The following is a 15,875-nucleotide window of genomic DNA, read 5'->3' as shown; positions in this document are numbered from 1 at the left end:
TGTTATCTCCCAGCCTTTTCCTTTTGGAGCTTCGTTCAAGGCAGCACCCTGGTTAATAGTGCGTACATGCCTTCTAACTCATCAGGCCGTGGCCAGGGCTCTGTGACTTTCTCGTTAACTTCACGACACGAAAGAAAGGTAATTATCCACCGGAATGCATACCTTGGCCTTAAGAGTCAAAATCTGATCTTTCCTCGGAGCCAAGAATAATGAGGAAAGAATTCCGCCTATCTATCCATCTCTTTCCTTTCTTTTTCTACTCCCGAGCTAAACAATACCTGGACCGTTGCCCGGGCCATGGTTCCTAATTATGGTTCCTCCAAGCTGTCAATGTGAAGTCATGATTATTCCCATGGACTCTGGCATGTGTAGGTTAAGATAGGATATACAAGAAGAGCGGTCCTACCTGTTGTGACCTCCTTAACTGCCTTGCCAGACATGTCCACATTTCTGAGGAAATCTTGCTGGGCCCAAGCCAATGGCAGCTTTGGCTTCTGCTTTCTGTGTGGATGGTGGCTGGGTAGGGCCTTTTGTTGGAGGAAAATCCTGCTGGCCTGGCGCATACCAAGAAAGCCACCACCCATTTTCCCCCGGGAGAAAAACTTTGGTTCTGGCTGTGACTTGGTTGCCTATTAAGAACACATAAAATGACTAGAGAGGCATGAGGAGAAGCAGAGAGAATCAGCTGCTGCATTTTGAATGCTCGGTATAGGAAGTGCACATCTTAAGGCTGACAAATAAGGTGCAATTTGGAAACTAGATCAGTAGATATTTTAGAGTTGTGTTACCTAGAAAAGAGGCCTTGCATACTAGGCACTTTCCATCATACAACAGAATGACAAGAAGTCTTACCTCCCTGGCCTTTCTAAGACTTCTTTATTTATCTGTAAGAATGGGAGAGCATAAGATTACCCTCCAAAAAGGATCATTCTGGAAATTAACTGGGAAGATGAAAGGACCTATAGCAAGTGCTCAGTAAGTTACTCATTCTCAAATATGGTTATGGCCATCCACACTCATATATACATTTAGAAAACAATGCCTAAACTACATTTTTTTTTTTTAAAAAATGGCTTTAATTGTTGGTGCAGAATACAGTATAAACACCTGCCAGAAAGATTTAAGATTTTCTTTGCAGAAAGTACCTCCACATTCAAACATGCAATCATTCACTCATTGTTTGGTTTGCTCCGTAGACATTTATAGAACACTTAAATATGCCAGACCGTGCATTGGGTACATGTGGTGGGATCAGGCAAGACCCACGCCTTCCCCCATTGTCTCCGTGTTCCTAAGTCAAATGGATGAAAGAACAACTTTCATTACATGCTGTGCTAAAAAGTGTTGAGAGACAATGGTCAAATGGAGGGAACAGTGGCACCATATCCCTGGGGTTCCTGGTTCTCTGGTGTCCCCCAGAGACAGAGGTTCATGGTCATCCAGTGTCCTTGCATATCACCTGAAAGTGACCCTCTTATCACGATCAGTAATTTTCTCAAAAAATCTTCCACTCTGCCTTGGCTTGGCCAACACCAGTGTCAATTCAAATATCTCAGAGGTGCTCATTCCCTCCAGAACCCAACGATCCACACTGGCTTAGCATCCTTAGCAACCAGCCACTGTCTAGTGGGTTCACTCACACATACCAAAGGTGGAAAAGCTGCATGAGCTCAGAGTAAGGACTTCTCTAGCAGAGCGGTGCCTCTGGATGGGGAGCCCAAGGAGGACCAGTCTCTCAGCCAGAGGGATCCTGCCCCACCTAGACAGCATCCATCTTGACCACCCCTCAAGCACCTGTGCTTCTGTACTTCAGGCTTTCGTCATTGCCATCACCTCCGACTTTATCCCCCGCCTTGTGTACCAGTATGGCTATAGTCACAATGGGACCCTGCACGGCTTTGTCAACCACACCCTCTCCTTTTTCAACATCAGCCAGCTGAAGGAAGGAACGCAGCCAGAAAACTCACAGTTTGACCAAGAGGTTCAATTCTGCAGGTAAAGTAATTGGGAGGAGGAGGGTGGCAGCAGGTGACCAGAAGTGGTAGATCCAAGTAATTATCTGGAAGATCTAGATTTACATCACTCTCTGCTCCCTCTTTCTCCTACCCTCAGCCCCCCAAATCATGATAAATCAATTTCAGTAAATCAATAAATATTTATTGAGGGACTTTTGCCAGACACTACAGAGCAAAGAAGTATATAGCCTTGTCTTTACCACCAAGGGGTTTGTGGTCTGGTTGGAAGAATCAAGCAGAGCAGATTGGACAGAGCTGGCTATTCAGGGATTCTATCTAGTGTGGACCAGGAGCACTGTGGGTGTTCAGAGGAGAGGAAGATCGGTGGGAGCTAGAAAGGAAAGGGTAGGGTTCCTGGACGGCCCAGGAGGAGTTGTAAGACAGAAAGAGTATGCTAGGTGGGGAGTCAGCATGGGCTAAGTCGTGGGGTGAGGATGAATTTGGGGTGTTAGGTGAACACTTAGGGGTTAGGTAATGTAGTTAGGAAGAAGAGCACTTAAAAGATAATAAAAAGGAATAATACAGGAAATGCAATATATCAAAACTCCTAGGATAGAATAAGCCAAAGCATTGTTGAATTTGAATAGGTAGGACGAAGTCGATAATGGGAAATCTTGATGTATTCCAGGCATTGTAATGTGATGTGATAGGAAGTTACCTCTTTAGTACCAGGAATGATAGATAAAATGTAGGCTTAGGACAATTAGTCTCAGAGAGAAGGATGGACTAGAATTGGGGGAACTCAGGGAGGGCAGCTGAGCTGCTGCCGTCAGTCAGCCATGAACCACGGCGGGCATAGCCCAGAGTGGTGGAAGGAATTAGGAGGAGGTGAGGAGATGAGCTATTTACTGTAATACATGACAGCATTGGTGGCAAGAGACATAGAGGGCACCCGAACCAAGGATATCTCTCACGGTTAGGCTGAAGTCAAAGGTGGGTCCATTGACAGTGATGGGGAAGATGCTAAAAGAATCCAATTTTATGGTACATATGATGAATTTGATTTCAAGCACATCGATTAAAAAAGTGGTGGGAAAGTTTTCACCTAACTCCGAGACACAGTAAGCTGGAATTCCTGAGAGGTCCAGGTCAGAGTCGTGATTGAAAACCACCAGCACGGGGATCATGGAAGCCAAGAAGCAGAAAACTCTCCACTATTAACCCAAGAAAGGCAAATAAAGAGAACAGAGGGGAATGAATTCTTTAACCATTTTGTACCCTCGTGAGATGATAGTCCCCATGAAGGGCTTGAGCAAAGATCACACCTCATATTTTAAAAAATAGAGCAATAACTACAACAAAAACCAAAACCTAAGAAAGGTATCAAGGGCTTTTCTGGGCCATCCCCAAGCGTGTCTGACGTAAGAGCTGGTGATCCTTCCGTCGAAGAAGCCATACCCTGGGTGCATCCATCGTGCATTCCCGCTTGGTACCTAAGGCCCGCCGTTCGTGCAATGGCTGCTCAGGTTCAGACTCACAGTCTGCCGCCACACAGGAGAGAAAACGAATTGGTCTTCCCAACCCAGATGACTGAGTGATGCAGCCTTACCAATGTGTGATTTAAATAGAAGGGTATTCTGGTCCTAGTCGGGATAACTGTAGGGTTCCACTCTAGCCAACCAGGAGGAGACTCAAAACCGGGGACCAGATCTAAGAACAGGTAAGTACATTTATTCACAGGTCTTGATTTATGTCAGCCTAGATGTTTCCAGTATTTGCCCATCTGAAGCTATAAAGAGTCTCACTCTGGGACTGAGGTCCTCTGCTGCTACACGATGCACTGCCCAGGGCCGCTCCGCTGTATGCCCGGCATACCAGACTGTGCTTGGTGTTACATTCTGGCCTACAGGTCCGAGAAAGACATAGTTCCACTACACAGAGACTGTCCCAGCTCGAGGCTTTTCTGGTAGCATCTAGACTGGCTCCAGCAGGGTACATGAAGTCAGTCAGCAGTTGGCACTGAAAAGTAATATTTACAAAATCATTTTTATAACCAGAAGGTATAGAAATGGTCTTGTTGAAGCTCCTCATTCTACATAAAAACAAACCAAGGCTTAGAAAGGTGAAGAATTCTCCGAGTTACTGAGGTTTCACTGACAGATTCTGAAGTAAAACTAACATTTATCCAAGAATGCAGGCTCAACCCCCAGGCGCAGCGGGAGCAACACCAGTGTGGGTTGTGTGGGGAAGCAAGGCTCACTGTGTGGTTTTTTTGTTGTTGTTTCTTTGTTTTAGATTTATTTATTTATTTATTTATTTGAGAGCGAGAGAAAGAGCACAGATGGGGAAGGGCAGAAGGAAGAGGGAGAGGGAGAAACTAAGCAGACTCCACACTGAGTGTGGAGCCTGATGCCCGGCTCAGTCTCATGACCCTGAAGTCATGACCTGAGCCAAAACCAAGAGTTGGACACTTAACCCACTGAACCACCCAGGTGCCCCCTGTGTCTTTCTTTCTTTCTTTCTTTTTCTTTTTTTCTTTTTAGAGGGAGAGAGAGAGCACAAGCAGGGGGAGTGGCAGGAAGAGGGAGAAGCAGGCTCCCCACTGAGGAGGGAGCCCGATGCGGGGCTCGATCCCAGGACCCTGGGATCATGACCTGAGCTGAAGGCAGATGCTTAACTGACTGAGCCACCCAGGCATCCCGTTCCCCTGTGTGTGTTTCTTTAGTTGGTCTAGAAGGACTGAGGATCTGGGACCTTGCTTCTGACCATCAGATCTCCCAGAAACACTATGAATATGCTTTCCAGATATATCAGGGGCTTAACTAGCTTAAACATAAAAGGACTTTAATGGGCCCCCAAGGCAAGACTTGATTCAATCAGGTCTGCCTAAATCAGATCTTTCTCCACCTCCCTCCCAAATGACTGGAGTATGACAGCCAGCAGCTACTGGGTCCAAGTCCAAGTGGGAACATACCTCTTTCCCAGTGATCCTGCAGAAGTCTCATCGGCTAGGACCAGTATGCATGCCCTCCCAGAACCAATCACGGTAGCCTGAGGAGGAGTTGGGGGTCGGAGGTGAAATGATCTCCATCTGAGGCACAGAGTAGGAGGTAGTGCCCTAGTGAGAAGTTAAGATGAATGGCTACAACAACAAAGCCCAGCATACCAGGTATTATTAGTACACATGGAGCAGATCAGGCTTTGTTGTAGCTGCTTTCAGAGTCACTGGACTCCCCAGCCTGCTGCAAAGCCCCGACGACTCTTCTCTTCATCGTTTCTGTGCAAGCTGATGGGATCATGGCTTATTGGTGGCCCATTAAACAACAACAACAACAAACAAAACAAAACAAAACAAAAACCTCTTCCAGCAAAGTGGCAGAATTATTACTGGGTGCATAAGTAGGAAGTGCATTTTATATTTCTGCTAAGAAAATGTATCTGCAAGATCACACCAAAATGATTTCCGGAGCATCTGTCATGTTTCCTTACTCAGTACCGGTAAGGATAATGGGTTCGCTGTGCAACCATTTTTGAGACCTTACGATAAAGGCTTGTCGTTGGTGCCATAATAAGGAACAAGACACAAGGCCTCCCTCAAGAAGTCTAGATGAGGAGACGAGCAAGTAAGCAAGCAGTTAAAATCTAGCTTTAATAATTTATAATAGGGTAACTGCAAGGAGCTCTGAGAGCCCTGAAGAAGGAGGCATGCATCTAACCCAGACCTAAGTATTGTGTGGAAGCTTCAAGGGGGCTAAAACCTGAAGGTCAAACGGTGCAAGGTTGGCCAGACTGATGCTCTTGGCCAGACTGATGCTCTTGTCGACGTTCCTCATTCACACGACCAAGCCAGCCTGGGAGGGATGGGAAGAGTGCTGGGGGACCGGAAAGGAGCCTTAAGTGGTGAAGGAGGTCTGGGGAGAACAAGGCCTTCCAGGTAGATGGGCTCCTTGGTGCTTGGTGGTGGGAGCTGGAGTGGTGGATAAGCTGAGGGGCGAGGCAGGAAGAGAATACAGAAGCCAGACCAAGAAGAGCACGGTGGTCATATGGAGGTGCGTGGACTCCCTCTTAGGGCAGTGGGGAGCCACAGGGAGCAGGGATGAGATCATACTTTTCTTTGGTGTTCTCTCTGGCTGCAGTGTGAAGACCGGGGAGTACATTTGAAATAAAGAGATGCTCCATTCTACGGTGTAAGCAGGTGTCCAGACAGCAGGGTCAGCCTATTATCTAGATATCATATAGGTGTACTTTGGGGCTACCTTTTCCTGGATGGATAATAATTATTGGTGGAAATCTCTGCCTCAGTGGGTCCTGCTCACTGCGTGCTGTGTGAACTTGGCTGGCTCACCAGAGTCTCAGAAAGTGGTGGCATAGCCTACTGATGTTGTAAGCCAGGAATCATCAGTGGCTGTAAGAAGTAGAAATGCAGGAGAATGAGAGAGAGAGAGAGGAGAGGATGGGAGAGAGAGGGTGGGGAAGGGAGGGAGAGAAGGAGAGAGAGCTCTGGAGCTAGCTCCAAAGCCAGTGTTTAAAACTGCTTCCGTGGTGGGAAATGAAAAGTTTGCCCTGATTTTCTGGCAAATAGTGTTGGGAACTCGATGACCCTTCTTATTCTTAGCTTTCAGTGACCTCTGGAGATAAATGTGGTCAAATAAAACTGAGGTCTCCGGCTCCAACCCGGCCTCGCCAGGGATAGAGGTATCTTAAAAATAGCAGTAAAAGTTAGGACAAGTCTCCAGCTGCCCATTTGAGATACATTCCCAGCATTTTTGGAGCAATGTTTGCTTCAGTCCTTTCACTGCTCTGGCAGGGCTGCTTCATAAACAGTCCGATGACGTCGGTCTGCGGGCAGGGGCAGTGGCTATTGACAGGGCAGAAGGGCTACCATGTCCTGGAGGGCGGATGGTGGCCCAGGCTCCTGGCTCCATTGGAAGGGAGCAGAGGGGCCGGCAGGGGAGGGCCTGGCCAAGGATCTGGGGCCTGGAAACTGGGGAGCCTACTTGGGCATGGTCAACCCAATGGGCCTGCTGTGGGGGTGCTGAGCATCCTTGGGTGGCGCCTGCTGGGTTTCTCCGCAGGGCCTGAGTTCTTTCATATTCCCAGGTCACGTGAAAAGTCTTTGAAGAGGACAGTTCTCTTCAGTGCATGGCTGTCTCTCATCTGCTCCTCGCTGAATCCAGAGGGAGAGTCAGCTTTTCCGGGTGTCACCTTTCCTGATCTTTATCAACCCCTGGATTAACGTGGTTCTCATTAGTTCCTAATTGCCTGTACTGTTTTCCCTTGTTAAAGGCCAATTTCAGAAGGCAGTTTGAAGTAGCTCAGATGGTATGAAAATATTGTATGTAATGGTGTTTAGCATTAATATGACATTAATTTCCATTGGGACTATTAAAACAATTTTTTAAACATACCACTGTTTGGAGTTGAGAAATGTATTTCCTAACTGATCCATAATGTAACTAAAATCTCATTTTTGGAAAAAGCCGTCCCTGATTGTTGATGACTAACTCCTCAGTTTGTTACTTCGGCATACTTCCTGCCTACGGCGATTTTGGATGATGATTAATTGTGGCAGATGTCCCTGTCCCTGTCACTGGCCACCCCTGCAAGTGAGGATGGGAGGGGGACATCTGAGCCAGGAGTCTCTCTTCCCCCTTCACACCTCAATGTCCCCATCTATAAAAATGGGGACATGGAATGAATAATCTCCAAAGATTCTTTTCTGCTTCTTTCTTAAAAAATTTAATATTTCATGATACATGTAACATACTAAAAACCCTAAACATTACGGGCAGCCTCTCTGACTCTGTCCCACGTCCACCCTACCCTCTGCCTGGTCCTAGGCACCTCCCCAACAGTACTCACGGCAAGGCATTTGTGCACGTCTTTCTCAGACTCTTCCGTGCGTGAACACCAAGTGAGCTCATAGAACCTTTAAGGGGTTTCATGGCTTTGTTTAAAATAATGAAATATATTTTGAATTAATGGGAACCTTATTTCTTTAGGTAGTGTATAAATTCAACTCCCTGTGATTCTTCATAGTGTTAGAACAATCTAGATATAATCTTAAAGTAATTTAAAGCTAAATTATAATAATGAGTTTTGTACCAGTTTCACTTACTGTATATGAGTCTGTCTCAGTTAACACTATAATTTTGCTCCTCAAAGCTTAGTATAAAAATGTGTTTGGGTCCCCCAAATATTGCCATTAATTATATCCTTTTGAAATTATGATTTTTTTTATCATAAAAGCAATTCTGTATACATATGTATATATACAAAAGGAAAACACTTTCTTCATAGTCCTGACCCCAGTCATTCTCTCCCGGAAGAAACCATTGTATTTATTCTCTGTGGAAGCCTCCAGAAATCACAGTCATATGCATTGTCTTACTTAATTTTCACTGTGCTTTCCTTTAACATTTAATGTACATGCACGTGCATGCATGTACACGTTCATTTATTTATGGTTGGTGGGAGAGAGCTGGAGCACTTCTGTGTGCTCAGCACGGAGATGCACGTGCTAGCTCCATTTTACAGATTCGAATGCTGAGGTTCAGAGATGAGAAACAGGTTTCTCGGGGTCTTATAGCTAGTAAGTGACAGAGGCCACTCCCAGTGCACACTTGCTGTTTAGACACTCTAGTGGTTTTGTAATTGCAAACCTCTCATTATTACCAGACTCAAGGGCACTCTCAAAATTAATACTAAGGCTCAAAAGAATAAGGAGAGCTTTGGAGTGGTGAGGATGAGATCTAGGAATGGTTCCTAAAATCATACCTCCGAACTTAAATCCCAGCCAGCAGGTGCAGGAAGTGACCAGATGTGGGGGTTCACCCAGTGCTTCGCCACTCAGCGAGACTTTGGGAGAACCACACTCCTTCAACCAGGGAGAAGCATCTGGTTTTGGAAGGCCTTCGAGCTGCTGGGAATGGAGCAGAAGTTCTATCGCCCACTGGCCTGAGGCTTCCCTATTTTGTGCCATTTACCTGGACGCAGATCCTGGGAGAAGACCCTGGCAGTTGTGGTGATGGCTGACTCTTTCTGATTCATATCAGCATGAGGGGAAGCTTGGAGCATCTGTGCCCAAGAGCACAAAAATCCCCCTGGAATGCCAGGAGGCACTGGGAGCAGGGGTATATGTGCTCTGTCCTCTTCACAGGAGAGGTGTCAGCTACCTCCAGGGAAAGGAGAAAGAATAGCTACTGTTTATTGGGCATATATCTGATAGGTCGGGTGGTGTGCCACGTGCTCTTCATTGACATTTCCTCTTCATTACATCCCTGTAAGATGGAACGTTGAGGCCATTTTTTAGACCAGCACCTTGGCCATCAGAACATCGGGTAACTTTCTAGAGGACATAGAACCAAAGTGGTAGAGGTTGCATCAGGCCCTCACCTGGTGACTCCAAAGCCCATGCTTTTGCCAGTGCTGTGCACTGGGCTTAGAAGCTAAACAGACCTGGCCGACAGCTCATGTGTCACGGTGGACACAATTAAGTTCATTGATCACTCGTCTTTTTTTTTTTTAAAGATTTTATTCATTTACTTGACAGAGAGCGAGAGAGAGAGAGAGAGAGAGAGAGAATGCACAAGCAGGGGGAGCAGCACAAGGAGAGGGAGAAGCAGACTCCCCACTGAGCAGGGAGCCCGACGCAGAACTCGATCCCAGGACCCTGGGATCATGACCTGAGCCAAAGGCAGACGCTTAATTGACTGAGCCACCCAGGCACCCCGGTCACTCATCTTTTGTGGCCATTTCTAGTCTTAAAAGTTATCTCTTTGTTTAAGTAGTGTCTTCTTGTTACTCAGTGAAAACATTTGCTAAGCTTGACTTCTTAGGATGACACTTGAAAAAAATGATGAAATCTGAACTTATATTGGAATGTAAACAACCAATCCTTTCCTGGTGGCAGAGGCTTGTGGGAATAATATTTTTCAAACTGTGAGTCATTGTTCATGAATGGGTTAGAAAATCACCTTAGTGGGTCAGGATCAGCATTTTAAAGACGAGAATAGGATAAGACAGGAGAGAATAGAATCAGAAAATATCGGGGCATCGCACATGGCAAGGGTGTGATTTTCATTTCACTGACATACTTACATATGCATTAATGGAAAATGATTTCTTACTACTGTAGGTCACAGTTCTTTTTAAAAGTTAGCTTCAGAAAGGGAAAGATGAACAGACGCATAATTCATTAAATTGTGCATTGTTCTTTTCTATGGATAGTTCGTCCTCTAGGTCCTACCAGAGCTACCTTTAGCCCATTGGCATGGGGGTGTTTTCAAGTAAAGCTTTCTGGAAATATCTATGTTACTCTTTCCCCAGATCTTTGATTCAATGGATGTGTTTGTTAGATTTTAAAAATGTTTTGGACACTCAGGGAGGGCAAAGGGACATCTCCAAAATCTGTGGTGAGTTAGTATCAGAGGTGGGACCAGAATTAGATTATTTGTGGATTCTTTTCAGACTGGGAAAAAAGAGGGGTGAGCAGTGGCCCCTAGAGCAAGGTCAGTGAGCAGCTGTTCCTTCATTGATGGAGCTAGAACACAAGGGAAACAGACTGGTTGTAGCAGGAGGGATGGGGCTGGACCTGGGGAAGGGTGTCCTCATGGTACAGAGAGGGCGGATGTGTCACACCTGTCCTCCTGAGGTCTTGAGAAGAGTAGATAAATTCCCTTGGGGGACCGTGGGGTCCTTTGGGGGGCAGCTGGAGGGCAGTGAGCCTGAGCTTTTTCCCACCCCAAGGTGTCCTTCTCCATTTAGCCATGCTCTCCCTCTCTCCTGTTAGCAAGCCTAATCTGGAGCTGGCTGTGCTTCTGTCCTCAGCCTCGGATGGATATGCTGAATCCCGTTGTGTTTTGCTGGGCTGCAGTTAGCTTTGCTTTTCATCCGGATGTCAAAGCAAGCCTGCAACAGCTGTGATCAGCTGTTGGAAGGGGGAGGTGGGGAAGGGGCAGCTCCTGGCCTCCTGCCCAGCCCTAGTCGACTGCTTACTGTCCATGTCTGTTTGTCTCTTCCTGTTGTTGACTCTGTTGCTCTGCCTTTTTCTTTCTGTCTGTGTGCATCTCTTTTCCTCTTCCTCTTTTTTCCTTCTCTTCTTCCTGCATCTCTCTGTGGACAGTTGGAAGCCACCATGCTTTTACCTGGATCTTTTAGGGCAGCTGGCTCATTCTGGGTGGGGAAGGGACAGAAAGCACCCATTTTTGGGGCGCCTGGGTGGCTCAGTCCATTAAGCATCCGACTCTTGATTTCAGCTCAGGTCATGATCTCAGGGTGGTGGGATCAAGCCTCACGTTGGGCTCCGCGCTCACTGGGGAGTCTGCTTGAGATTCTCTCTCTCCCTCTGCTCCTCCCCCTACTCTCTTTCTCTCAAGTAAGTAAATACATCTTAAAAATAAATCTTAAAAAAAAACCCAAAACACCCATTTCTGAATCCCCCACCTCAAACTGCAGCTCTTGGCAAGGTGCTTTGTGACAATAGAGGAAAGGCCTGCCTTCAGCCAGACTGGGATTCTCGCCTTGACTCTAGTTCTTGCTGGCCATGAGAGAGACCTGGGCAAGTAACTGACCTTCTCTGAGCCTCAGTGTCCCCCTATATTCATTCTATCGGGATATCGGTGCCTGCCGGAAGATGCTATGGAGATTGAATGGGAAAGCTTCCAGAAAAGCTCCTTGCTCAGGGATTGGTGCGTATTGCATGTTCAGTGTAGATCGTTTTCTTTGTTGGCCCCTCCTCAGACAGAGTCCCCACCCTGCCGTCCTCGGCAGCCATGCGCCCCACTCCTTCACCCAGGGCTTGTTTTGCTTTGACTAAGCCTCAAAGATCTGTTGAATTCCATGGAGAAAACAGTTCCATGAAGGGTCATAATTCTTCTGGTACCAGCTCTTGTCACTTGTCCAGGCTTAGAAAAAACTGAGTCTGAGAAAATGAGCCTTTTTGGGGGGGGGTAGCAGAGGGGGTGGGAGAGAGAGAATCTCAAGCAGGCTCCCTGCTGAGCCTGATGTGGGGCTTGATCTCAGGACCCTGAGATCATGACCTGAGCCAAAATCAAGAGTCAGATGCTTAGCTGACTGAGCCACGCAGGTGCCCCGAAAATGAGCGGTTTTTAACATGAGTCATCACAGAATGGGGGTGAAAAGGCAGCAGTGAGGAAAATCTCTCCATGGGTCTGAGAAAGAGGCGTGAGCTCATGTCAGACACTGACATTTTGTTTCTTAAGCCACATGGACAGATCATATATGTGGTCAGTAGAAGAGGATACTGACCAACCATCACTATTACCACCATTCCCCCAAATTCACTCAGCCTTGAGCTTGGTTTGAGTCAGCCTTCCTTGGGGTGCAAGAATGAAGCCACCTCTATGGCCATGGTCCCGAAGCAGCCAGCCAGGAAGGAAGCCTGGGGTTGTCTGCAGCCACCTGTGTCATCCCTGAGCCCAGGGGCTGCTGAGAGCTGTCCAAAGTTCCTGGGCATCTCCCTCCCCTCTTGAGCTCATGGCCAGTGGGGCCAACATGGACCACTGTGCTGGGCTCTTCTCATGATTCTTGGGCTCCTCTGGAAGAAGAATCCAGACACCAGAGGAAGCCGTGGGGGATGTTCAAGAGAGAGAGTAGGAAAAAGACATTTCCAGGCCAACACTGGGTTTTTTTTAGGACTTTGGTCCTTTTATTCCATGGATGCTTGTTGGTGGGGCTGTGAATTCCTCCCTCCCTGCTTCCTGCTATTTCCCAAGTCTGGCAGCCTGAGGCTTACCTGCTGCTCTGATCCTTGAGGATCAGAGGCACCCACTTCCCTCCGTCTCTTCCCAGTCTTAACACCACATTTCTCTCTGGGCAGGTTTAAGGATTACCGAGAGCCGCCGTGGGCCCCGAACCCATATGAGTTTTCCAAACAGTACTGGGCCATTCTGTCTGCCCGTCTGGCTTTCGTCATCATCTTCCAGGTGAGTTGTTCAGATAAGGAATAGAATCTGGGCTGCAGGGGTAAAGACAGCCACGTCTCCTCTCCTGCCCCTCTGCCCCATGCTTTCAGGGCACTGTGACACAGGGGTCTCTGCAAGTGGAGGAGGCAGGGAGCACTCTCAAGAGAACTTCCATTAATGGATGGATTTGCAGAAAGAGAATAGAACGCAGAGTAAGGTTACAAGACAGATGTGGGGTAAGATGCAGGGTGGAGACAGAGTCCCATTTAGACCTAAGACAAGAAAGGAAGCGAGAAGAGCAGTAGGGACCAGAGTCTCAACCCTACTGCAGACAAACAGAGCCCCGCCTGGTCTCTGCAGCTCAAGAAAGGGCTCGAGTTCTGAACCATTCTTCTAGCTCTCAGCTGGCTCCCTCCTTTGTTAGCGTGCTCCGGCCCCTGAGACATCTGGTGGGGAGGGCCCCAGAGCCATCCGGCCATGCCTCCATGGATGAATAGCAAACTCGAGCCCCGCGATTGCTATCTCTGACAATAGCCGTAGCTCAGGTTGCATGGCCGAGATCTGCGGGTGTGCGGCCCCAGGTCCCACTAGGGGTCCTGCCGCCCTTCAAGAGGGGCTGGAGTGCGAGCCCAGATCCTTTTCTCTTCCACTCCCTCAGGCTTTTGTATTCCCTGAAGGCAGATCTCTGGGGGGCTCTAAGATATCCTGGCCTGACCCTGGCCCAGGAAGTGGAGAAGCCCATCGGCTAGTCTTTCACTAAAGAAGACAGCCATTCTTGCTCTGGGGAGATGGGGCGATGGATTTGAAAAGCTGCTCCCCCCTGCAGGCATCCCCCGGCTTTCCCACAGGTCACATGGAACACTTGTTATGTTAACACTGTGAAAGTTGGTTTAAGAGGAGAGTGTGGCTTGAAGCCGCTCTAGAGCATGAAAGGCACCCAGGAGCCTCTGGACGCAGCAGCTGGTCTGCTGGCCCTCCCCTGGGCCCCTAGGTGCAGGGGAGGGTCAAGGTCAAGGTGGGAATAGGTTTAGAGCCTGGAAGACAGCCGTGCCCTAGAGATCTCGTCTGGGGCTCTGTCACTGTCCCGGATCTCAGAGTGCACGTGTGCCTGGAGGACAGAGAATGCCCCAGCTCAGGGGGCGAACTGGGTGGGAACGGGGCTATGAAGGGAGCTGCCATGTACCGGGCTGAGCTGGCGCTGTTGTGAGGTATTCGCCACTTCAGTGGAAAGTGCTGCAGGAATGTTTGCAAGCGCAGGGGTGGGGCTCAGCAGGTGGAAGAAGGAAGCCAGTTACCAGCGTGCACAGAAGCTGGGAGAAGGGGCAGCTGCAGGCAGGGGCCCTAGATGGGCCAATGTGGCCCGTTCAGCGGGATGGGAGAGAGAGCGGGATCGGGTGAGGGCGAGGTTGGCTGAGGCCAGAAGTCAGCGCAGAAAGCAAAGGTCCATCTCTGACCTGGAGGACTGAGGGTGGGCTGGAAGCCAGAGAGGAGCAGCGGGCTCAGGGGGAGCTCTGGGGGGGCCAGTGGGCCCTGTGCCCACTTCCCAGGGAGCGCTGGAGCAGGGCGCCTGCGGGCAGAGAGGCCGGGCAGGAAGGACAGGAGGGGGCCAGCAACAGCCCCACCCCGTGTGAGGCACTGACTGGTGTCATCCTCACAACAGCTCGGGGGACAGGTACTTATTACTGCTCCACTTTCTATATGGGGATGCTGCGGGGCACCTCTGTCCGCCAGCTCGGGGCACCTGCTAGAAAGTAGCAGAGCCAGAAGGGCACGGCGGTGTCCTGCTCCTGGGTCTGTGCTTGCCCCCGCCCCCGCCTCGGCGCCACACCGCCCGCCCCACTCTGACGGGCAAGGGTGACCGTCGGGGGGAAGCCCTGGTGTCCCACTGGGCTGGGCCTCTCCTCTCAACCCCTCTCCCTGGCTTTTGGCAGAACCTCGTGATGTTCCTGAGTGTCCTCGTGGACTGGATGATTCCCGACATCCCCACGGACATCAGCGACCAGATCAAGAAAGAGAAGGGCTTGTTGGTGGACTTCTTCCTGAAAGAGGAGCATGAGAAACTCAAGCTGACGGACGAGCCCGCCCAGAGGAGCCTGGGAGGGGGGCGGCGCAGCACGAGCCGGGTGCCCAGCTCAGCACCCTCGGGCCGGAGCCAGCCGGGCAGCATCGCGTCCTCTGGTTCTCAGCACACAAACGTGTGAGCGAGCTAGCCCCACTTGGGGGCCGCTGCAGTGGCCAGGGACCTCACAGAGCGCGGCTGTGCACCTGCACGGGCCTCCTGGTCCACGTCTGCCGGGGTCCAGCCTCCCGGGGTCTCGGCAAGGTGTGCATGTGCAGAGAGAGAGAGAGGCTAGAGCGAGCGAGAGAATGAGCACAGGCAGGAAGAGAAATGGGGCTGCTTCTCAGAAACTTCAAGCTTAAGTTTCTTTTAGGTCCTCTTTGTATCCTTCTGGGGGCTTGGGACCCTATTTTGAGTCACTTGGTGAAAGAACTGGGCGTCTCTACCCCCGGGCTCCCAGGCACCATGAGCCTTCCCTGCGTTCCCTCAGGTGTCCTCTCTCAGGTGGCCACAGGCAGGGAGAGAAGTGAGCCCCCATCCTGAGGGGGGCTTCCCACCATCTCCCTGAGCAGACCCCTCTGAGTCTTTGCAGCCGGGGCTGTCATAGCCCCACTGGGTGCAAATCAAGTCACAGGGCTGATTGCTGTGGCCACTGGACTTGATGGTGAGTGGCAGAGGCCCAAACCCAGGCTTGTCTCTAGTTCATGTCGCAGGGATGCTTTGAGCTTGTGCAACTAACCATCACTTAATGCAGGTTCAGATCTAAAGTAATAAAATAAATGGAAACATTCTTTATAAAGATACGTCTCCTTGTCTTTTTTTTTTTTAAGATTTTATTTATTTGAGAGAGAGACAGAGACAGTAAGAAAGATCGGAAGCAGGGAGGAGAGGGAGAAGCAGACCCCCCACTGAGCAGGGAGCCCGACGTGGGACTCG

At 49.2% G+C, this 15,875-nt stretch overlaps 1 protein-coding gene across 1 annotated transcript in view; it reads left to right on the top strand.

Annotated features, from left to right (window-relative positions):
* LOC116623526 (anoctamin-2) overlaps positions 1 to 15,345 on the top strand; it is a 127,660-nt gene extending 112,315 nt beyond the window's left edge. The window contains exons 10-12 of the mRNA XM_032390748.1: positions 1,814 to 1,995; positions 12,796 to 12,901; positions 14,812 to 15,345. Of these exons, the coding sequence (XP_032246639.1) occupies positions 1,814 to 1,995; positions 12,796 to 12,901; positions 14,812 to 15,081 (558 nt within the window). The 3' untranslated portion in view covers positions 15,082 to 15,345. The remainder of the gene's footprint in view (positions 1 to 1,813; positions 1,996 to 12,795; positions 12,902 to 14,811) is intronic.
* The last annotated feature ends 530 nt before the right edge of the window (positions 15,346 to 15,875 follow it).

Source organism: Phoca vitulina, unplaced genomic scaffold (genome assembly GCF_004348235.1).
Source record: "Phoca vitulina isolate PV1807 unplaced genomic scaffold, GSC_HSeal_1.0 scaffold59, whole genome shotgun sequence".
NCBI classification, from domain to species: Eukaryota; Metazoa; Chordata; class Mammalia; order Carnivora; family Phocidae; genus Phoca; species Phoca vitulina.
The sequence above is the reverse complement of the archived record's forward strand: the minus strand, read 5'-3'. Positions and strand labels throughout refer to the sequence as shown.